The sequence below is a fragment of the Suricata suricatta genome, chromosome 7 (genome assembly GCF_006229205.1).
Source record: "Suricata suricatta isolate VVHF042 chromosome 7, meerkat_22Aug2017_6uvM2_HiC, whole genome shotgun sequence".
In the NCBI taxonomy this organism is placed as follows: Eukaryota; Metazoa; Chordata; class Mammalia; order Carnivora; family Herpestidae; genus Suricata; species Suricata suricatta.
The window spans coordinates 52,435,699-52,459,046 of NC_043706.1; the positions used below are offsets into that span (position 1 = coordinate 52,435,699).

Sequence of the window (23,348 nt, forward strand, 5' to 3'; positions counted from 1 at the left end):
ATCAGTCTCTTGATTTCTCTTTCGGCTGCTTCATTTCTGGTGTATAGGAATGCAACTGATTTCTGTACATTGATTTTGTATCCCGCAACTTTACTGACTTCATTAATCAGTTCTAGAAGGCTTCTGGTGGAGTCAATTGGGTTTTCCATGTAGAGTATCATGTCATCTGCGAAAAGTGAGAGTTTGACTTCTTTGCCAATTCTGATGCCTTTTATTTACTTTTGTTGTCTGATTGCTGATGCTAGGACTGCCAGCACTATGTTAAACAGCAGTGGTGAGAGTGGACACCCCTGTCGTGTCTCTGATCTCAGGGGGAAAGCTCTCCATTTTTCCCCATTGAGGATGATATTGGCTGTGGGCTTTTCATAAACTGCTTTTATAATGTTTAGGTAAGTTCCTTCTATTCCGACTTTCTCAAGGGTTTTTATTAAGAAAGGGTGCTGTATTTTGTTAAATGCTTTTTCTGCATCTATCGACAGGATCATATGGCTTTTATCCTTTCGTTAATGTGATTGATCACATTGATGGATTGGTGAATATTGAACCAGCCCTGTAACCCAGGAATAAATCCCACGTGATCATGATGGATAATTCTTTTTATGTGCTGTTGAATTCGATTTGCTAGTATCTTGTTGAGTATTTTTATATCTGTATTCATTAAGGATATTGGTCTATAGTTCTCTTTTTTTTGCTGGGTGTCTGTCTGGTTTGGGTATCAAGGTGATGCTGTGTTCGTAGAATGAGTTTGGAAGTTTTCCTTCTATTTCTATTTTTTGGAATAGTTTGAGAAGAATGGGTATGAGCTCTGCTTTAAATGTCTGGTAGAATTCCCCTGGGAAGCCATCTGGCCCTGGGCTCTTATTCTTGGGAGATTTTTGATAACAGATTCGATTTCTTCACTGGTTATCAGTCTATTTATTCTTTCTATCTCTTCCCGTTTGAATTGTGGCATTGCATGTGCATTTGGGAATTTGTCCATTTCTTCTGTGTTGTCCAGTTTGTTGGCAAATAATTTTTCATAGTAATCTCTGATGATTGCTCGTATTTCTAAGGGATTAGTTGTGATAGATCCTTTTTCATTCATGATACTGTCTATCTGGGTGCTCTCTCTTTTCTTTCTGAGGAGCCTGGCTATAGACTTATCAATTTTGTTTATTTTTTCAAAGAACCAACTCTTGGCTTCATTGATCTGCTCGACTGTTTTTTTTGGATTCTATATTGTTTATTTCTGCCTTGATCTTTATTATTTCTTTTCTGCTGCTGGGTTTGGGGTGCTCTTGCTGCTTCCCTTCTAGTTCCAGTAGGTGCTCTGTTAGATTTAGAATTTGAACTTTTTCTAGTTTGTTGAGATTGGCCTGGATTGCAATATACTTTCCTTTTAGGACTGCCTTTGCTGCGTCCGAGAGATTTTGAATAGTTTTTTCGTTTTCGTTGGTTTCCATATATTTTTTAATTTCTTCTCTGATTGCCTGATTAGACCAATCATTCTTTAGTAGGGTGGTTTTTAACCTCCACATTTTTGGAGGTTTTCCAGACTTTTTCCTGTGGTTTATTTCAAGTTCCATAGCATTGTGATCTGAAAGTGTGCATGGTATGATCTCTATTCGTTTGTACTTATGGAGGGCTGCTTTATGCCCCAGTATGTGATCAATCTTGGAGAATGTGCCATATGCACTCGAGAAGAAGGTGAATTTCCTAACTTCAGGATGCAGAGTTCTAAATATATCAGTTCCATCTGTTCCATTGTGTCGTTCAGATCCATTGCTTCTTTAGTGATTTTCTGTCTAGTTGCTGTCAGTGGAGTATTGAAGTCGCCTGCAATTAGCACATTCTTATCAATAAGATTATTTCTGTCACTGGAGTATTGAAGTCACCTGCAATTAGCACATTCTTATCAATAAGATTATTTCTGTCTGTGATTAATTGTATTATGTATTTGGGCGCTCCCAAATTTGGCACATAGATATTTATAATTGTTAGCTCTTCCTGATGGAGAGATCCTGTAATTATTTATTATATAATGTCCTTCTTCATCTCTTGTTACTGCCTTTACTTTAAAGTCCAGTTTGTCTGATATAAGTATGGCTACTCCAGCTTTCTTTTGACTTCCAGTTGCATGATAGATAGTTCTCCATCCCTTTACTTTCAACCTGAAGGTATCTTCAGGTCAAAAGTGAGTCTCTTGTAGACAGCAAATTGATGGATTTTATTTTTTTATCCATTCTGCTACCCTGTGTCGATTGGTTGGAGCATTCAGTCCATTTACATTCAGTGTTATGGAAAAATGTGGGTTTAGAGTCATTGTGTTCTCCCTAGAATTCATGTTTATATGATGTCTCTGGCACCTTGTATTATTTGCAACATTTCCCTCATAGAGTCCCTCTTAGGATTTCTTGTAGGGCTGGTTTGGTGGTAATGAATTCTCTCAGCTTTTGTTTATGTGGGAACACTTATCTCTCCTTCTATTTTGAATGACAGGCTTGCTGGATAAAGGATTCTTGGCTGCATGTTTTTTCTGCTCATCACATTGAATATTTCCTGCCATTCCTTCCTGGCCTGCCAAGTTTCATTCGATAGGTCTGTAACCACTCTGATAGGTTTCCCCTTGTATGTGAGGGCCCTTTTCTCCCTAGATGCTTTCAGAATTCTCTCTTTATCTTTATATTCTGCCAGTTTCACTATGATATGTCGTGCAGATGGTCGATTCAAATTACATCTTAAGGGGGTTCTTTGTGCCTCTTCAATCTGAATGTCTATTTATTTTCCCAGACTTGGGAAATTCTGAGTTATAATTTGGTCTAGTATCCCTTCATGATTTTTCTCTCTGTCTTCCTCTTCAGGAATTCCTATGATACGAATGTTGTTCCGTATGATTGTATCACTCAGGTCTCAAATTCTCTATTCCTGCTCCTGGATCAATTTCTCTCTCTTTTTTTCAGCTTCCTCTTTTGTTATAACTATATCTTCTACTTTACCTATTCTTCTCTCTGCCTTGACAATCCTTGAGGTGGCTACCTCCATTTTGTTATTCAACTCATTTATAGCCTTTTTAAACTCATTACACCTATTATCAAAGTGCCTAGTCATTGTCTCAGTTGCTTCTTTGATGCTTTTTTCAACCCCAGCGATTAATTTTATGGCAAGTTTTTAAAATTCTTGATCCGGTATATTGTCTAGATCTGCCTTGATTAGTTCTGTGGCTGTGACTTCTTCCTGGAGGTTCTTCAGGGGAGAATTCCTTTGTTTTGTCATTTTTGCTAGTTTTCTGTCTCTTGTCAGCTTTAAAAAGCTCATTGTGCACTGTGCACCTGTTAATATTGCTCTTTTAAAGGAGGCTTATTGACTGTCCAGGGTCTGTCGTTTCAGGAAATATTCTTTTAATGGTGTCTCTCAGTTTTTCTTGAATGCCTTTGAGTATTTTATTTCCCTATTCAGCGATATTTGGGACTCAGTGACAGCACTCTTTGGCTTGTTTCTTGGTGTAGCCCTATAAAGGAAAATATACAGACACACACAGAGGGAACAGAAGCACACAAACACACAGACAAATCAAACAAACAAACAAATTAAAAGGAGGAAAGGAAAGAAAGAAAATGGAGAGAAAAGAGACAAAAAGAAGAGAAGAAAAAAAATAATAAAGGGGTCAGAGGCAACAAAGGACAGTGGACAGTCTAAAAGTGTATGACCATTTGCGGGGAGAGATAAGGATGAGATACAGGGGAATATATCTGGATTGCAAGAAAGAAAAAAAGAGGGAGAGAGAAGAAAGGAAAATAAGGAGTAAAAAATGTTCAAAGTTTTAAGTAAAAAAGGTAATTATAATAAAAAGTAAGTACGAAGAAAAAGGAAAAAATAAAAAAGCAGCAGCTCTCCCTTGCAGATAGGAGTGGTTTCGTATGGTAGGTCTCGGAGGCTGCTCTCAGAGGCTCCGCCTTGGTGGCTGCAGTGAGTAAAATGGCAGCATGCCACGCTCCACTGGAGCATGGCACTGTACACTGTAGGCCACTCTAATGAGTCCGATCTTCTGCCGCAGCTGAGCCAAATTGTATTTTCCAGGCCCACCTCAGTTCAAAGTCCTAGTCCATGCACTTTTATGCTATCACAGATGAGATGTACTTGCTTTGGTGGCTGTCTTTTTAGGGAGAGGGATCAGTTTCTTTTGGCTCAGCCCGGGATTTCGGCTGCCCCTGCCTGAGGGGAAGTGCGCAGCAGGAGGTGTAGTGCACGCCTTCCCAGACACCGCTGTGGACTCCCAGCCCCCAGTGGGATCACAGTCGCATTGGGGGAGGGATGAGTTTCTCTTGGGGCCTGCTGGGAATCGCGCTGCTGCCTGAGGTGCTGGGCGCTGCCGGAAATGAGCTGCGAGCTCATTTTCGGCAGCCGGACCACATGCCTTGGCCTCCACCGCCGCCAACTCCCTGCCAGGATCGCATTGGGGCGGTGGCTATTTTTTCCGTTGGCACCCGGGATTCACACGGCCAATGCTAGAGGTGAGATACGCTGTGGAAATGAGGTGCATGTTCCCACTCCCATAGCCTGGAAATGAAGTGCGTGTTCCCACTCCCATAGCCGAGGTCGAAGTGAGCATCCCTGGGGCCCCCGCCGCGGCCGCCAACTTCCAGCCAGAATGGCGCAGAGCTGGAAGCTGTTCTTTACCATGTGCCACCCGGATTCGGGATTCGCGCTGCCCAGCAATTATTTATGGAGTGGGAGTTTCTCTGAGCATGGTTAAATGTTCTTTATCTCTTCCCCAAAGACAGTACTATAAGCGTGTTCAATCTCGTGCTCCGCGCGCATGCCTCATGTTGAGCTGGGGCTCCCACCTCCCCTGCCCATCTCGGGCTGGCCTGTTTTCCAATCTCCCCAGTTCGCACTTACTCACTCAGGTATCTTTGAGGTTGTCTTCTTTCTGGAGTCCGTATTTTCTCCTTCTGCTCTTGCAGATGGGAGTAATGTCCTTCTCAGTTTGATAGATGGGGCAGACGAAGTTTACAGAGCTGCCTTCCTCTCCGCCATCTTGGGTCCTCCTCTGTCCTTCATTTTACAATTTATCAGTAGGTACTTTCCATGCTTTTTAAAATAGCTTTATTAAAATATTATTCTCATACCATACAATTTACCCATTTGAAGTTTACAATTCAATATTTTTTTGTATATTCAGAGAACTGGGCAACCAACACCACAATCCAATTTTTAAGAAACATTTTTGTTCTCTCTAAATGAAAGGACATTCTTATATGCATTAGCAATCATATCTCCTTCCCTACTACAATCTCTTATCCCTAAGAATCCATTAATCTATTTTCAGTCTCTATAAATTTGACTATTCTTGAGATTTCATATAAATAGAATTATATAACATGTGATCTTTTGTGACTGGTATATTCTACTTCACATGTTTCCAAGACTCATACATGTTGTAACACCAAAACTTTCTTATTGCCTAATAGTATTTCACTGTAGGGATATGCTGCATTTTATCTATCTCTTCATGAGTTGATAGACAGTTGGAGTTTGGGTTTTTGTTTTTGTTTTTTACTTTTTAGCTATTATGAATAATATAGCTATGCACGTTTATATACAAGTTTTTGCGTAGATATATATTTCTCTTGGGTATATATTTGGGTAGAATTGATGACTCAATGTTTAACTTTTGGGGGAACTACCAGACTGTTTTCTAAAAATGCCCACACTATTTTACAATCCCATCAGCAGGGTCTAAGGGTTCCAACTACCCCAATTTTTTATCAACGCTTATTATTTGCTGTCTTTTTTTATTATAGCCATCTTGTTGGGTATGAAGTGACATCTCATAGTTTTTATGATCATTTCTGTAATGATTAATGATATTAGGCATTTTTGAGTGTGATTTGGCTGTTTGTATATCTTCTGTGAAGCAATGCCTATTTAAATCCTTTGCTCTTTTAAAAAACTGGGTTGTCCCTTTACTTTGCATTGTAAGAATTATCTATGTATTCTGTATACAAGCCCCTCATGAGATCTAATTTTAAATATTTTCTTCCATTGCATGGGTTGCCTTTTTAACTTTCTTGATGGCCTCATTTGTGAAGATGAAGCTTTTGTTGTCATATTTATAAAATCAATGCTTAACCCAAGATCACAAAATTTCCTCCTATGTTTATAGTTTTAGTTCTCACATTTAGGTCTATGATCTAAATGTGAATTTTGAATTAATTTGTATGTATTATGTGAGGTAGGATATGCTCTTTTGCATATGAACATTCAGTTGTCACACCACCATTTGTTGCAAAGACTCTTCTTTCCTCATGGATGTCTTTGCATCCTTGTCAAAATCAATTGACCACAGATGTAAATGGCTTATTTCTCGACTCTCAATTCAATTCTATTCTAATGATTTATATGTCCATCCTTAGGCCAATGCCACACTTTTTTTTTTTAAGTTTATTTATTTACTTTAAGAAAGAGACCACGTGAGGGGCACCTAGGTGGCTCAGTTGGTTAAGCATCCAACTTCAGCTCAGGTCATGATCTCACAGTCTTAGGTTCAAGCCTCACATCAATCTCTGTGTTGACAGCTCAGAGCCTAGAGACTGCTTCAGATTCTATGTTTCCCTCTCTCTCTGCCTCTCCCCCACTCACTTTCTCTGTCTCTCTCAAAATAAAATAAAGACATTAAAAAAAATTTTTTTAAAGAGAGAGAGAGAGAGAGAGACCACGTGAATAGAAGAGGAGCAGAAAGAGAGGGAGACAGAGAATCCCAAGCAGGCTCCACACTGTCAGCATGGAGTCCTCCCCGATGCTTAGACCCATGAAACCATGAGATCATGGTTAAAGCTGAGCTAAAACCAAGAGTGAGATGCTTAACTGACTGAGCCACTCAGGTGCCCCAGTACCACATTGTCTTGATTCCTGTAGCTTTGTAGTAATATTTACAATGGGAAAGGAGAGGATTCCAAGTTGCTTCTTTTTCAAGATTGTTTTGGCCATTCCCAATCTCTTGCATTTTCATATAAATTTTAAGATCACTTCACAATTTCTGAAAATATCATTATCATTATTGAACCAATAGTGTCGATAGTGAATTTCATTCTTACAGACTTGACCATCATCAGTTCCATGAATTTTTTCAGAAATAGAAGTCGAATATTCTGACTTGCCATGCTGTGCAAGCATTCTGGTAACCTTAGCAGTGGTCAAGTTTCACTACAAATGTTTGAGCTCAGGGCCAAGATTGAAATTTTTGTGAATGAGAACTGCCCTCAACCACTCCTATGGAAGGCTGTATGGCTTTTGGAATGCAGAATGGTTAATGGAAATTAGCTTTTGCTGCAGACTTGATAATTGTTTCTTAACAAATTTGTTAGCAAACTAGAAGATAAAATTGCAAGATGATACATGTACTTATATGCAAAAATTACACTCAGGTAAAGTATATTTTCTATAACAACTAATATGTCAATTATAAATAATGTCTTAGGCTGCTTTATATACTTCCCCTGCTGCCATAAGTTAAAACAAGAATTAAGATATTCATCCCCATTCAGATTAGCACCACATGTATTTTTCCAGTTCAAACTACAGTTCCAGTATTGTGTTTCAGACCTCAGTGAATGCAAAGAAAATGCAAAAAAATGCAAAAACCTATTCCAAAATACATTTAACTGTGCAATGGGGAGCTTCCACATAACTTTTAATTGGAAGTAATTAATTGTTGTAATGGAGTGGCACACTAAAAGCAAATACGAAAAGAATTTAATAGAATTCTATAAAATTCTACTAGGAGATGAATATCCTCAGTTAACATTATTAGCTTATATTGGGAGGTATGAACTTTCTTGGTGATGATCATGTGGCAGGATTTTTTATACCTCAATACCTGGGATTCATTGTCTCGCCGCTTCAAAGAATGAAGAAGTGGACACAAAAAATAATCAGCAGGCAAAAGTTTATTAAAGAGTTGAAGAGTAGAAAGTAAGAATAGTATGAAAGCTCTATTTGCAGAAAGGGGACATTAGAAAGTGAATACCCACCTACCATAGGCAAGGGACTTTGTTTTATAAGGTTTTGATCACTTCCCCATTCCCTTCCCCCTTATTTCTTTTCAGGTTCTACCCTTAATGGCTTGATAACTCCAGGTGTTGGGCTGTTGAATCCTGATTGGCTCTATTTCATTGTGTGAGGAACAGACTGTGGTCACACTGTCCCTCATACAACACAAGTTTCATGGTTTTCTCATTTTAGTTAGGTATTTTATTTATTTATTTTTGAGAGAGAGAGGGAGTGCATGAGCAAGCAAGCAGGTGAAGGACAGAAACAGAAAAAGAGAACGAAATTCTTTTCGTATCTTAATTCTTGTTTTAACTTATGGCAGCAGGGGAAGTATATAAAGCAGCCTAAGACATTACTTATAATTGACATATTAGTTGTTATAGAAAATACACTTTACCTGAGTGTAATTTTTGCGTATAAGTACATGTATCGTCTTGCAATTTTATCTTCTAGTTTGCTAACAAACAGAGAGAGAGGAAGATAGAATTTCAAGCAGGCTCTACAGTTTCAGAGCAGAGCCTGATGCAAGGCTTGAACCCATGAACTGTGCAATTATGACCTGAGCCAAAATCAAAAGTTGGATGCTTCATTGACTGAGTTAGGTATTTTGATTGTCAAATTCCTGAGGGGAACCTGAGGGGGAAATAGGTGGTGTCTGTTTCATTCTTAAGAGGAAGTTTACAACTGGGGGAGTTTGCTTGGGGTCTGACATTCCCAGAAGAAATGTCTTAAAATGTGTTTTTCCCCACTTAGGACCTCAGTTCCTAACTTTTCCCTCTCTGCATACTGAATCCCATCTTTCCCTATCATAATTGTACAATGTTGTGAATATACTAAAAAACAAGTGAACATACACTTGAAATGATTTAAATGGTGAATTTTATCTCAGTTAAGAAGATTATAAACTCATGGCTTAATATCAATATATGATAGTAATTATTGGTGTAAAAGACATTTTCAAATCTGGAATATATAAAATCTTGTTGCAGGTCATCATTAACGAATGAACATCTGCAAATGATTTTGATGGTAGGGAAAATTTTGAACTCCAATTAAACAAGATCTTAGTTTTTAAAATTCTATTCTCATTAGTAGAACTGTCTTACAAAAAGATGTATTCAATTATTATTAATATATTTTCAACTTTATGAATAAAAATTTTGTGAAAATTTATTTTCTCTTTTGCTATATAAGAACTATATAATATCCTCAATTTTACCTTTTGACCTACAAAGCCTCAACTGTTTACTGTGTGACTCTTTAACAGAAAATGTTTGTCAACCTTGCTCTTAGTAAATGGATTAATGATATTTGCTAGCAGTGGAGTTTCTTATCTATGGAATGCTTTTAATTGTATATCTTTGATTTAGGATTACTTATGGCAAACAAACCTAGAATCTATGGATTTATAACTTCCTAGAAAAGGTCATGCAAGTTAAAAAAAAAAACTCTGAGGTACAAAATGGAGATGTGTCACAGCTTAAAAACTCCTCACCGTGTGAGGTGACCCTCAAACCTCATTTAGAGGCCTCACTTATTCTAGACCACAGAATGCCTATATGATCTGAGAAGAGGACATATAAAGACAACAAAATGCCCTACACCTCCCCTTACTTGACCTGTGCCTCTTGAAGGCTTGTATCATTGAAATAATTAATAAAGTTTGATGCTAAATAAGATCTCTGATATTTGTGAGTCAGATATGACAGCCCAGTCCCATGTGTGAGCTCAACTATTCTTCATATATTTGAAAACCCAAAGTAAGTTTTCAAAGAGTCCCAACAAGCAATTTTCGCAAGACCATCCAAAATATTATTTCATGTTTGAAATAGAGAATGATGGATTTTCTTAAAGTAGGTAAAAGACCTAAATTTATTATAAAAATTATTTAGTGTGATTTAGTAAGGAGCATATATTACCTTCTGCTCAACAGTCTACGTATTTCTTGAAGTCCCTTTGCGCTCACTACCTTCTGTAGTTGAAGTTTTATTACCTATAATTAAATATCTTTTCATAGAAACAAACCAATATATGCAAGTAATAAGGATACTAAGACCAAATGTACCATATCATCTGTATAGCAAAAATTAAAGTTAAACGTTTCAACCCTGTTCTATCTAAATTATCATTTGCTTCATCAGGTTTTGAAAAATGATTATCCCTTAAAATTTTTTTGAAATGTATTTTTGCCATTGAGATATATTTTTCCTCCGTACTTTATGGTACAATTCTTAGTTAAACCAAAGAAAATCTCCCATTTCAAAACTCTAGATTTTCAGAAAAAAAATAAAACAAAATAAAACTTTAAGCAATTCTTATTGATATCCTTTGGAATATTTTGGTCCTGATGAGATCTACTATTATTAATGCCTTTTACAACTTTATCCTGTGAAATTCTGTTTGCATAAATTTATAATGTTTCTACACTGGTTTTTAGACTCTTCATAACTGACTGACAAGAAAAAACTTGGAAAAATGGAAAATTGTTTTACACTATTTCATTTTATAAGGGACAACTCATTGCATATCAGTCATATCATGGAAACGGACATCCTCAAGATGATGAAATTGAAAGATTTTGAATCAGACAAAAATGTGTACTAAAGTGGTCAGTGGAAAAAAGAGAAGCATTTAGTAAAAGTACTAGTTGAGTGGCTAGTGCCATTATGAAACCTATAGTTGTAAATGCATTATGTATCTTTTTTTGTTTTTGTTTTTAAGGAAAAGCATTAATGTTGGGGCTACGTCCAGAATAGCAGCGTCTACATGAGCTTTCCCTCTTCCTACAATTTCAGAAAATATTTGATAACTACTTAAGAAAATGCAGAAGATCTTTCAAACAGATGACATTACCAATACCCAAGCTCTTAGAAAAGGAAAGAGGAAAAGGACAGAGACAATGGACTCAGAAAATGCAAATAGTGACATGGATAAAGGACAGGTTGGTGTTCTGTTACCTCGATGTCATTTTTGTATCTAGCTTCAGCATAGTTCCATAATTCTTTTCATCATTTATTACTTTAGTACTTTCCCCTCTTTATTAACTTATGCTTCCCTGTAATTCTTTATTCAACTAAGGGAATAAAATGCCATGTTCTCTTTGTTATGCTGAACAAGTTGAGTGAGAAACTTACTCAAAAGTCATTTTACCTGCTTCTGTATAATTATGACCAATTATGCCATTGTTCAAAATTTCCTTCATATTCTTGAAAATGAAAGAGCAGCAAACTGTCAGAAACTATTTTTCCTCTCAAAAAGTACTGAAGAAATTGAAATATCTCTTCTTTAAGATTCACTGTTTCTTTTCTTTTATAACTCCAATTTGTGGCCCATATTCATCACTGGTTTGGTCTAGGATCCTTTCTTATTTTATTTGTTTATTCCTTTTTGATTGGAATTCCCCACTCCCATAATCCTTTTATGCTTTGGACAATCCATCAGTGTGTTTATTCTGAATCTTTTTATTTGTTTGTCTTTGCAATATATATATATACATATATGTCTTTGTAATACATGTAGTGTTTTTATGCATGTATTCTTGGATAATTTTTTAAATACATACTATACATTCTCATAGCTTAAAATATTTTTTAGTCTTCCAGGGATAGCGTCTAGAGTCATTCAGGATGGTCTGGCATTTGAGACACTGTCATAGGCATACAACACAGTCTCTAGCAAAACTAGGCTCTTTCAAAACCCTGGTAATAGAATTGTCTACCTTTATACTAAGAAAGCTAGTAAATTACCAAAATTTGCCTATGGAGTGCACTCGGACCATCTTTAAGGAGTTGTTTGTGCTGTGAGGCTTAAAGTTCTTATGAGAATGAAATGAAAAAACAAGTCAGCAGGGCCCACGGTGGTTCCACATGTGCTAAATGTGTGCTTGACAGGGTCAGGCATATTTTCTTTTTTTTTTTTTTTAATATTTTATTATCAAATTGTTTTCCATACAACACCCAGTGCTCTTCCCCACAGGCATATTTTCTTTATTGAAGAGCTGAAAATCATTGTGAAAGTGTTAAAGGCACAAGAAGAGTCAGAAAGGGAAATAAAAAATAAAGCATTTCTGAGTTTAAAAATATATATCAAAAGGATTAAACATATATTATATATAAACATACATACACACACATTTATATATATCTATATACATAAATATACAAATATACATATGTCAGCACAGAGCCTGACATGGGACTCAAACCCACAAACCATGAGATCATGACCTGAGCTGAAGTTGGACACTTAATGGACTGAGCCACTGAGGCACCCCTATTTATTTATTTTGAGAAAGAGAAAGAGAGAGAGAGAGAGAGAAAGGGAGAGACAGAGAGGGAGGGAGAATATGAGTGGAGGAAAAGAAAGAGAGAGAGAGAATCCCAACTACACTCCACCCTGTCAGCACAGAGCCCATGCAATGAGGGGCTTGAACTCATTACCTGTGGAATCATGACCTGAGCCAAAAGGAAGAAGAGTCAGGTATATAAAGAACTTTCTCCCTTTCTCTCTGACCCTCCCCTGCTCGCACGGTCTCTCTCAAAAATAAATAAAAGACATAAAAAAAATTTAAAAATGTTTGTTTAGTTTGAGAGTGGGGGGGAGGGGCAGAGAAAGAGAGAGAGAGAGAGAGACAGAGGATCCAAAGCACAGAGACTGATGTGGGGTTAGAATTTATGAACCATAAGAACATGACCTGAGCTGCAGTCAGATGCATAACCCACTGAGTTACAAGGTGCCCCAGAACTTTCTCTTTTTTACAACTCCATATTATTCCACTGTGTCTGTATACCAGTCTTTACTTACCAGTCCCCTATGATGGAGATGGCTTGTTTCCAATCTTTTCCTTTTTGTAAATCACACTGCATTGTACAACCTTATGGATACATCATTTAGTAGTATATTGGTATCATAATATATACTTCGATCTGTGTCAGATTTTTCAATCAGCACCGTTTTTAACATCTATTTATATTGCTATTCTACATCTCCAATCCATTGTATCTAACTACTGCATAACACCAGATTTTACTTATCCTTTTCTCCAATGATGAATACCTAAATTTCCTGCACCATCTTGCTACTACAAACAATGAAAAAAATATATCCTCATACCTGTCCTTTTAAGACACAATGTGAGGGTTTCTCTGGAGTAAACTCATCGGAAGGGAGATTTATGGCTTACAAGTTATATGTTTGTATATCCTAAGATTACTTTCCAGAACATCCACATCAGTCTACATGCCCAGAAGCAGTACATGAAGGGCTCCAATATTTGTACTTCCCTTTCAACACTTAGCATTTGTATTCATATTTCATATTTTTGGCAATGATGGGAGAAAATGACATCTTTTTTTCAATTTATTGGTGCAGATTTGGGGGAACTCAGTAGTTCTTGAGGGGTAAAAAAGTCACATGATCTTGCAGGCTACTGTTGTGATTTCTTTAGCAATATGTTTTTTTCAAAAAGTGGATAACTTTCCAAGTTACTTATTTGTAATTTGTTCCACAGCTAGTCACTACAGCCAGAGATTTGGTCATAAATAAGCCTGAAAACTCTCATCTTTTATTATGGCAACTACGTTCAGCCTCTTTTCTCTCCAATTTATGGCAGTTATTTAATGACCATGAGAAACAAGCTCAAAGGGAACACATGAAATTTGATGCTTACCATTGGGACAGATCTTAATAGGTATCAAGAGAAGCTCTTGAGAAAGCCTTGAGGTCACAGTCTTACCTTCTGCTGTTTAGATATAGAAGTAATTGGCTTTTTCAAACCTTGAAGATTTAACATTATTGATTATCAGTAAATTTAGATTGTAGGCTGCATTCAGGTGGAAGGAGGTAAAAGGAGAAAATCTTCCTCTCTGCAAACTGGCCAGCTGACAAGAAGTCATTAGTACACACCAACATTTCTTTGTTTTCAAGGCTCAGTATACACGTGGTTTGTCTTCCAAAGTATTAGAGGTGACAGTATTACCCAGTATGTCATGAGGTCTGACAACAGTCAACAGCTTTCCAACATGTTATATCTCTGCTTTTGGGACCACAACCTGATCTCTAAATAATTCAAACATAGTCAGGTTTTGGATATCTTGCTTCTAGTTACCAAAATCTGCATTAGTTATGATTCATGTTTCAAAAGCTATAACAAAGACCCAAATATAACAGTGGTTTATACATGAGGGAGGTTTACTTCCTTTTCACATAACAGCAGGGACAGTCCAGGCTCACTATGGCAGCTCCACAAAGTTGGGGATCTCTCTTATCTTGCTGGTCTACCTTACTCAGCACAGAGCCTCTATCTCTGGGTCCAGAGTGACTCCTCCAGCTTCTACCATCCTGCCTTCCTCTCTGACAGCAGACAAAGAATACAGGCGGTAGACATGCCCATTTCTTTTAAGGTCATGATCCAGTAGTGGTATGCATTGGTTCTCCTTCTATCTTATTGATGAACATTTAGTCACATAGCCACAGAGATGCGCAGGAGCCTGGGCAATGTAATCTTTAGCTGACAGCTACCTGCCCAACTAATAAACCTATCACTGTAAGAAAAATGGGAGAACACATACATGGAGAGAAGAAGCAGTCTCCGTCACTGTCCACTTTTCTATTGGACTCTTTTCTGTTGTTTTTTTGTTAGTCTATTCTAGAGGGTTTCCTGTTCTAGTCTTATTTATTTGCACAAATACTGTACCTACTGAAGAAAGTTAGTCTCTTGTGGTTTTAGTTTTTGCAAATATCTTCTCTCAATCTGATATTTGTCTATTAACTTTATACTGTGCATTGATGATTACAAATATATTTGCTTTTGTTTCATTTCATTTCTTTCTTTTAGGAATTTGCTAAAAATGGCAAGAACTAGACCACAGGTTCTATTTTTTTCAAATTTCTCTTCATAGATTGTTACTCTTCAGTTTTCAAAAAAATCTTTCATTTTTATTTAACTAAATCCATCATTTTTTTCTTTAAGATTTATATTGCTAATGTGAGTACATTAGCTAATTGCCTACATATGACATAGCAATTCTCACTAGTTTTATATAATATATATGTCACATACACATATATATAATAATGAAATATATACACATATACTTTTATATTTATAAAGTAAGCAATGAGGTTGAATGTATACCTTATAAATCATACAAAAATGTAATTGTATTTTCTATAACCGATCTTATTGGGCTTTCCATCTCTGCTTAATCAGAAAGAAAAAAGCTTCAACTTGCTTATTCACAGTGAATTACATTTAGAGTTTTCTAGTTTTTAAAAGTCTCTTAGTCACCTCAAGATTTAAGCCTTGGAGGATTCTAAAGTCTTACCCTCCACCGTTTTGTATTTTTTTTTCCTGGAAAGTGATCCAAGTTTCCAGGTCTTACATATCATCCCGGAAAGGATAATAGGTCTTCTGCTAATGTTCTAACTTTCCTGCTTGGTACCTAAGTGTCCAGTAATATTATTATTGAGATACAGCCAATCCTTCCATTTCCTTTGGGGGTTCTGCTGGCACAGCAGCTAAAGTTTGCCATCCTGACATGCACTGCTGTATTCTTGTTTATTTTGTTTTCATCATGGTTAAGTGGACACTTTCATCTCCATCATCTATTTCATCCATCCCCCCACCCACTTCCTCTCCAGCAACCATCAGTTTGCTCTCTATAGTTAAGAGTCTCTTTCTTGGTTTCTAACTCTCTCCCTTTTTTTTTCCTTTGCTCATTTGTTTTGTTTCTTAGATTCCATATATGAGTAAAATCATACAGTATTTGTCATTCTCTGACTGACTTATTTAGATTAGCACTATACTCTAGCTCCATCCCTGTCACTGCAAATGGCAAGATTTCATTCTTTTAAATGGCTGAATAATATTCCATTGTGCATATATACCGTATCATATTTATTTATTCATCTATCAATGGACACTTAGGCTGCTTCCATAATTTGTCTACTGTAAATAATGCTGCAATAAACAAGGATGCATGTATCCCTTTGAATTAGTGTTTTTGTATGCTTTGGGTAAAAACCAGGTAGTGCTTTTATGATTACTGGATCTTAAGAAAGCTCTTTTTTAAATTTTTTGAGGAAACTCCATACTGATTCCACAGTGGCTGTGCCAGTTTGCATTCCCACCAACAGTACATGAAGTTTCCTTTTTCTCCACATCCTCACCAACACTTGTTTCTTGTGTTTTTTATTTTAGTCATTCTGGCAGGTATGAGGTTATATCTTATTGTAGCTTTGATTTGTGTTTCCATGATAATGAGTGATGTTGAGCATCTTTTAATGTGTTTATTGGCCATCTGTATGTCTTCTTTGGAGAAATATTGGTTTATGTCTTCTGCCTATTTTTAATTGGATTATTTTGGGGGGGGGATGTTGAGTTGTATAAATTCTTTTTTCTCTTATTATTTTTTTTAGAGAAGGAGCAAGTGGGGGAGAGGCATAGAGGGAGAGAAAGAGAGAGAGAGAGATCGAATCTTAAGCAGATTACATGTTCAATATGGAGCCTGATGCAAGGCTCAATCCAATGACCCTGGAATCATGACCTGAACCAAGATCCAGAGTTAGGTCCTCAACCAACTGAGCCACCCAGGCACTCCTATAAGTTCTTTATATATTTTGGATACTAACTCATTATCAAATATGTCATTTGTGCATACCTTTTACCATTTAGTAGGTTGCCTTTCCATTTTGTTGATTGTTTCCTTCAGTGTGAAGAAACTTTTTATTTCGATGTAGTCCCAATAGTTTTTTGTTTGTTTGTTTTTTCCCTTGTTGCAGGAGATATATCTAGAAACGTGTTGCTGTGGCTGATATCAGAGAAATTACACTGTGCTGTCTTCCAGGATTTTTATGGCTTTAGGTCTCACATTTAGGTCCTTAATCTAATTTTGAGCTTATTTTTGCATATGGTGAAAATGAGTGACCTAGTCTCATTCTTTTGTATGAGATTTGTTGAAGATATGGTCTTTTTTCCATTGTATATTCTTTCCTCCTTTGTCAAAATTAATTGACCATATAATGAGGGTTTATTTCTGGGTTTTCTCTTCTATTCCATTGATGTATGTGTCTATTTTTATGTCAATACCATACTGTTTTAATTACTACCACTTTGTAATAATAACTCAAAGTCTTTTCTTCTTTGATTTTATTTTTATTTTTAATTATTGCTTTTTGGGCATTTGGGTAGCTCAGTTGGTTGAGCGTCTTTGACTACAGCTCAGGTCATGATCTCATGGTTCATGAGTTCGAGCCCCATATCGGATGCACTGCTGTCAGTGCAGAGCCCACTTAGGATCCTCTGTCCCCCTCTCTCTGTCCCTCCCATTTGCATTCACTCAAAAGTACATAAACATTAAAAAAAAAAAAAAGATTGCTTTGGCCATTCAAGGCCTTTTGTGATTCCAAACAGATTTTAGGATTATTTGTTCTAGTTTTGCAAAAAATTATTTTGGCATTTTAATAGCAATTGCATTAAATCTGTAGATTACTTTGGGTAGTATGGACATTTTAACAATATGTATTTTTCCAACCCATGAGCATGGAATGTCTTTCCATTTGTCTGCATCATCTTGAATATTTTTCATCAGTGATTTATATTTTTCAGAGTACAGTTCTTTTACTTCTTTGGTTAAGTTTGTACCTAGATATTTTATCATTTTTGGTGCAGTTGTATATGGCATTGTTTTCTTTTTCTTTTTAATGTTTATTTTTGAGAGAGAAAAAGACAGAGTGGAGTGGGGGAGGGCCAGAGAGAGGGAGACACAGATCTGAATCAGGCTCCAGGCTGTCAGCACAGAGCCCCACTTGAGGCTTGAACTCATGAACCATGAGATAATGACCTGAGCTGAAGTCAGAAACTCAACTGACTGAGCCACCCAGGCACCTCTATCTCTCTCTCTTTTTTTTTTAGTTTATTTATTTTGAAAGAGACAGGAGAGTGCAAGTGAAGGGAACGGCAGAGAGAGGGGGAGAATCCCAAGCAAGCTCTACTCTGTCTGTCAGCACAGAACCTGACACAGGCTTGAGCCCACAAAACCATGAGATCATGACCTGAGCCAAAATCAAGAGTCAGCTACTTAACTGACCAAGGTACCCAGCCACCTCTGGGATTGTTTTCACTTTCTGCTACTTCATTATTAGTGTAAAGGAATGCAACAGATTTCTCTCCATTGATGTTATATCCTGTGACTTCATGAATTCATTTATCAGTTCTAGTAGTTTTTTGGTGGTCTTGAGAGTATTCTATAAATAGTATCAATGTGGTTGTCCTTTCATTCTTAATGTTGTCTAGTTGCTGTGGCTAAGACTTCCAGTACTATGTTGAATAAAAGTGGTGAGAGCAGATTTCCCTGTCTTTTTCCTGATCTTGGGGGAAAAGCTCCCAGTTTTTCACCATTGAATATGTTGTTAGCTGTGTGAATATGTTGTGGCCTTTATTATGTTGGGGTTACCCTCTAGACCTATTTATAGAGGGGTTTTATCATAAATGGATGTTGTACTTTATCAAATGCTTTTTCCACATCTATTGAGATGATCCTATAATTTTTAGCCTTTCTTTTTTTTTTTTTAGCCTTTCTTTTATTGATGTGGTGTATCATGTTGATTGTTTCACAAATATTGAACCACTCCTACATCCTGGGAATAAACATACTTGATTGTGGTGAATGATTTTTTTAATGTATGGCTGGATTCAGCTTGCTAATATTTTGTTGAAGATTTTTGCATTGGGGCACCCAGGTAGCTCAGTTGGCTAAGCGGCCGACTTTGGCTCAGGTAATGATCTTGCGGTTCGTGGGTTCAAGCCCCGCATTGGGCTCTGTGCTGACAGCTCAGAGCCTGGAGCCTGCTTCAGATTCTGTGTCTCCTTCTCTCTCTGCCCTTCCTCATGCTCACACTCCATCTCTCTATCTCTCAAAAATAAATAAACATTAAAAAAAAGAGAGAAGAAAAGAAAGATTTTTGCATCTATATTCATGACAGATACTGGCCTGTAGTTCTCTTTTTCTGTGGTGTCTTTATTTGGTTTTAGAATCAAGGTAATACTGTCCTTGTAGAATGAATTTCATGTTTCCTTTCCTTTTCATGTTTTGGAATAGTTTGAGAAAAACAGGTATAAACTCTTGTTTAAATATTTGATAGAATTTACCTGTGAAGCCATCTGTTCCTGGAGAATATTCCATGTGCACTTGAAAAGAATGTAGATACTGCTGTTTCAGGATAGAATGTTCTAATTATGTCTGTTAAATTCATCTAGTCCAGTGTGTCATTCAAAGCCACTGTTTCCTTGTTGATTTTCTGTTTGGATCTATCAATTATGTAAGTGGAGTGTTACATTAGTTACACTAGTAGTTCCCTACTATTATTCTATTACTATCGATTATTTCCTTTATGTTTGCTGTTAATTGTTTTATGTATTTGGGTATTCTGACCTTGGATGCATAAATATTTACAGTTGTTGTATCCTCTTGTTGAATTGTCCCCATTATTATTATATAGAGTCCTTCTTTGTCTCTTGTGACAGTTTTTGTTTTAAAACCTATTTTATCCTATATAAGTATTGCTACCCTGGGTTTCTTTAGACATCCATTTGCATAATAAGCATTTCTTCATCCCCTCACTTTCTTTTTTTGTTGTTGTTTTATAAGAGAAAGAGGGCACAGTGAAAGAGTGGCAGAGAAAGAGAGAGGAGAGAGAGAGAAGTGGATCTCACCCAAAGTGGGGCTCGTGTTCACCTGACATGGAGTTCGACCTCACCCGATGTGGGACTCAAACTCACAAACCATGAGATATGACCTAAGTCAGAGTCAGATGCTTAACCAACTGAGCCATCCAGGTGCCCTCCATTCCCTCACTTTCAATCTGTAGATGTATTTTGGTCTGAAATGAGTTTTTTTTTTTCTTTAAAGAAGAGACTTTATTTTTGTCTTTAAAAATGTTTATTTTGAGAGGGAGAGAGCATGAGCAAGACAGGGGCAGAGCAAGGTAGGAGCAGAGAGAGAAGGAAAAAGAGAATCCCAAGCAGACTTCAAGCCTAGTAGGGAGAGGCCCAGTGTTGGCCTCAATCCCATGACCACAAGATCATGATGATCAGATGCTTAACCAACTGAGCTACCCAGGTACCCCTGAAAAGAGTCTTTTGTAGGCATAAAATAGATGAGTCTTGTTTTTTACCCTTTCTGTCACCCTATGTCTTTTGATTGGAGTGTTTAGTCCTTTTAAATTCAAAGTAATGATTAATAGATATGTATTTATTGTCACTTTGTTTTATTCTTTGTAGTTGTTCCTATAGATTTTCTCTGATCCTTTCTTCTTTTGCTCTCTTTGGTTTGGTTTGTTGGCTTTCTTTAGTGATATGCTTGGAACCCTTTCTCTTTATTTTTTGCGTATCTACTGTTTTTTATCTGTGGTTACCATTAGGTTTTTATATAACATCTACATAGAGTAGTCTATATTAAGTTGATGATTGCTTAAGTTTGAAACCATTTTTACTCCTCTCCCTGTGTTTTAGGTATATAGTGTCATATTCTACATCCTTTCATTTTATGAATACCTTTGACTGGTTTTTACAGAAATACTTATTTTTACTGCTCTTGTATATTTTTCTTTTCATACTCTCCTTTATTGTCTTTCCTTTACATTCAAAGGGAATATTTCTTTTTTTTTTATGTTTTATTTGGTTTTGATACAGAGAGAGACAGAGCATGAGAGGGGGAGGAGCAGAGAGAGAAGGAGACACAGAACTGGAAGCAGGCTCCAGGCTCTGAGCTAGCTGTTAGCACAGAGCCTAATGCGGGGCTCAAACCCAAGAACATGAGATCTGACCTGAGCTGAAGTCGGAGGCTTAACCGACTGAGCCACACAAGCACCCCATCAAAGGGAATATTTGTTGAAGGCTTGCTTAATGGTCATGAACTCTTTTATTTTTTGTCTGAGAAATTTTTATTTCTCCTTCCTTTTTGTATGATAGCTTCTCTGGCTAGAGTTTTCTTGGCTGCAGCTTTTTCCTTTATTGGAGTTTGAATATATCATGCCACTTCTTGCTGTCCTGCAAAGTGTCTGCTGAAAAAGCCATTGACAGCCTTATGGAGTTGTCCTTGTATGTAACTGTCTTCCTATCTCTTGTGTCTCTAGAATTGTTTACATTATTACTTTTTGCCATTTTAATTCATATGTGTCTTGGTATGGACCTCCTTGGGTTGAATTTGGGGGTTTGGGAGAATCTCTGTGCTTTTTGGATGTGGATATATGTTTCCTTCCCCAGATCAAGGAAGTTTTCAGCTATTATTTCTTCAAATAAATTTTCTGCCTCCTTTTCTCTCTCTTCTTCTTATGAGGTCTCTACAATGTGAATGGTGTTATGCTTGATGGAGTCACTGAGTTCCCTAAGATTATTCTCAATTTGAGCAAAAGAGAGGAAAGAAAATTAGCTTTTCTTAACAAAATTAGTTTTTGCTCAGCTTGGTTACTTTCCATTACATTGTCTTCCAGGTTATTAATTCATTCCTCTGCTTCATCTATACTGCTATTTATTCCATCAAATATATTTTATATTTCAATTATTTTGGTCTTGATCTGATTTTTTTTATCTCTGTGTTAAAGGTCTCACTGATGTCCTGCCCTCTTTTCTCAAGTCCCGTGAGTATCTTTATGATCATTACTTTATTATTTTATCTATCTATCTATCTATTATTTTTAGAGATATTGAGAGAGCATGAATGGGGGAGAGGGACAGAGAGAGACAGAGAGAGAATCCCAAGCAGGCTCCATGGGCAATGCAGAGTCTGACACAGGACTTGATCCTATGACTCTGGCATCATTACCTGGGCTGAAATCAAAAGTCAGATGCTCAACTGACTGAGCTAGCCAGGCACCTCTGATCATTACTTTAAAATCTCTATGAGGAATATTTCTTATATCATTTTGCTTAGGTCTTTTGCTAGGATTTGTTCTTTTTCTTTCATTTGGGACATATTCTTGCATCTCCTCATTTTAACTCTCTGTGTCTGTTTCTCTGTGTTAGGAAACTCAGCTACTTCTCTTGCTGTTAACAATAATAACCTTACAAAGAAGAGGTCCTCTATTGCCTGTAGTGCAGTGTTCCCTATTCCGCAGGGCCTAGCACTTCAGGGAGTGTCTCTTATGTGTGTTGCATGTGCGCTTCTGTTAAATCTTGGCCTCTTGGTCCTTCAGTTCAGTTGTCTGCAAAGGTACTCTTTGCTTACTGTGGACATTGTTTGGTCCCAAGCAGGGATGGGGCCTGCCGCCTTCTATAAGGTTGTGGCATTGTGTGGTCTCTATGTCTACACACTGAACTATTTCTGTTTCCCCAGTTTCCTTAGCACTTACCCATTTCCTGATAAGGACACAGGGACCATTTGGGTTCTCTAGCTACTTTATAAGAACTCTATAGAGTTTGGCTGCTCTCTCTATAGAGTTTGACAGCTGGACCAGCTATCTAGATACTAATCTTGGCCATTTCAAACTTATGACCCTGACAGGCCCCATGTTGACCTGATATTAATGCTGGACATGATGCCTCTTTGGGGAGTTTTTAATGCACTGAAAATGAAAGAGCCAACCTTGTTGCTCTAAGATTGCCCCTCACTTATCTGGATGTTTCTACCCTATACCCTTACCCCTGTGATCCATCTCCCTTCCCCTCACACAGTGGGGTTAGGAAGAGCAAAGACACTTGAATCTGATTTCCTGCCATTCCAGGTCCTTATTCCCTAGGCTTTTCCTGGCACCAGAATGTCTCTTCCCTTCTTATACAACAGAAATTTTCTTTATGTCTTTATCTCTTCTATTCTAAAGTTTATTTTTAAAAACTTTATATCCCAGCCTTTTAAGTTTGGATCTTTATAAATTCATTACCAAGGCAAATTTGGTAATTTGAGGAAATCCTTTTCTGTCTCAACACAGCCTGTGGTTTGCAACTCAAATGTGTATGTTTCCAGAGTATTATCTTCCTATTGAACTTAAAAATTATTTTTAAAACTAAAAGGAAAGCATGAATGTTTTTCTAAGTGAATCTTCTCTCTCTTTTCTCTGATGCACTAAACCCCCAAATTTATAACAATCTCAACAGAGAGGCTGTGAGTGAAGAGTTAGGGGGGAAATGGAGTGTGGGGATGAGTTACAAAGGTTTGAGTGGCAATCTGGTTGATCTTTCTCTGTTATACTATTTTTCTACTTTATATTCTTCACTGAAGTTATACAGAATCGTGATTTCTGCTATGTGAGAGATGTGTACGTGAAACTTTGATGTCTTTCCTTTTTCTGAGCTCCCCTAGAGAGGGGAAGACAAAGCTGAG

General features: G+C 37.1%; 1 protein-coding gene across 5 annotated transcripts in view; it reads left to right on the forward strand.

Annotated features, from left to right (window-relative positions):
* Positions 1 to 23,348, forward strand: part of BEND6 (BEN domain containing 6) — a 67,671-nt gene that overhangs the window by 19,204 nt on the left and 25,119 nt on the right. For 3 of the 5 annotated variants that reach the window (XM_029945275.1, XM_029945274.1, XM_029945276.1), the window contains exons 2-3: positions 10,753 to 10,972; positions 21,634 to 21,669. In XM_029945275.1, the coding sequence (XP_029801135.1) occupies positions 10,853 to 10,972; positions 21,634 to 21,669 (156 nt within the window). In that variant the 5' untranslated portion in view covers positions 10,753 to 10,852. The remainder of the gene's footprint in view (positions 1 to 10,752; positions 10,973 to 21,633; positions 21,670 to 23,348) is intronic. The other 2 variants (XM_029945277.1, XM_029945278.1) reach the window with 2 other exon arrangements.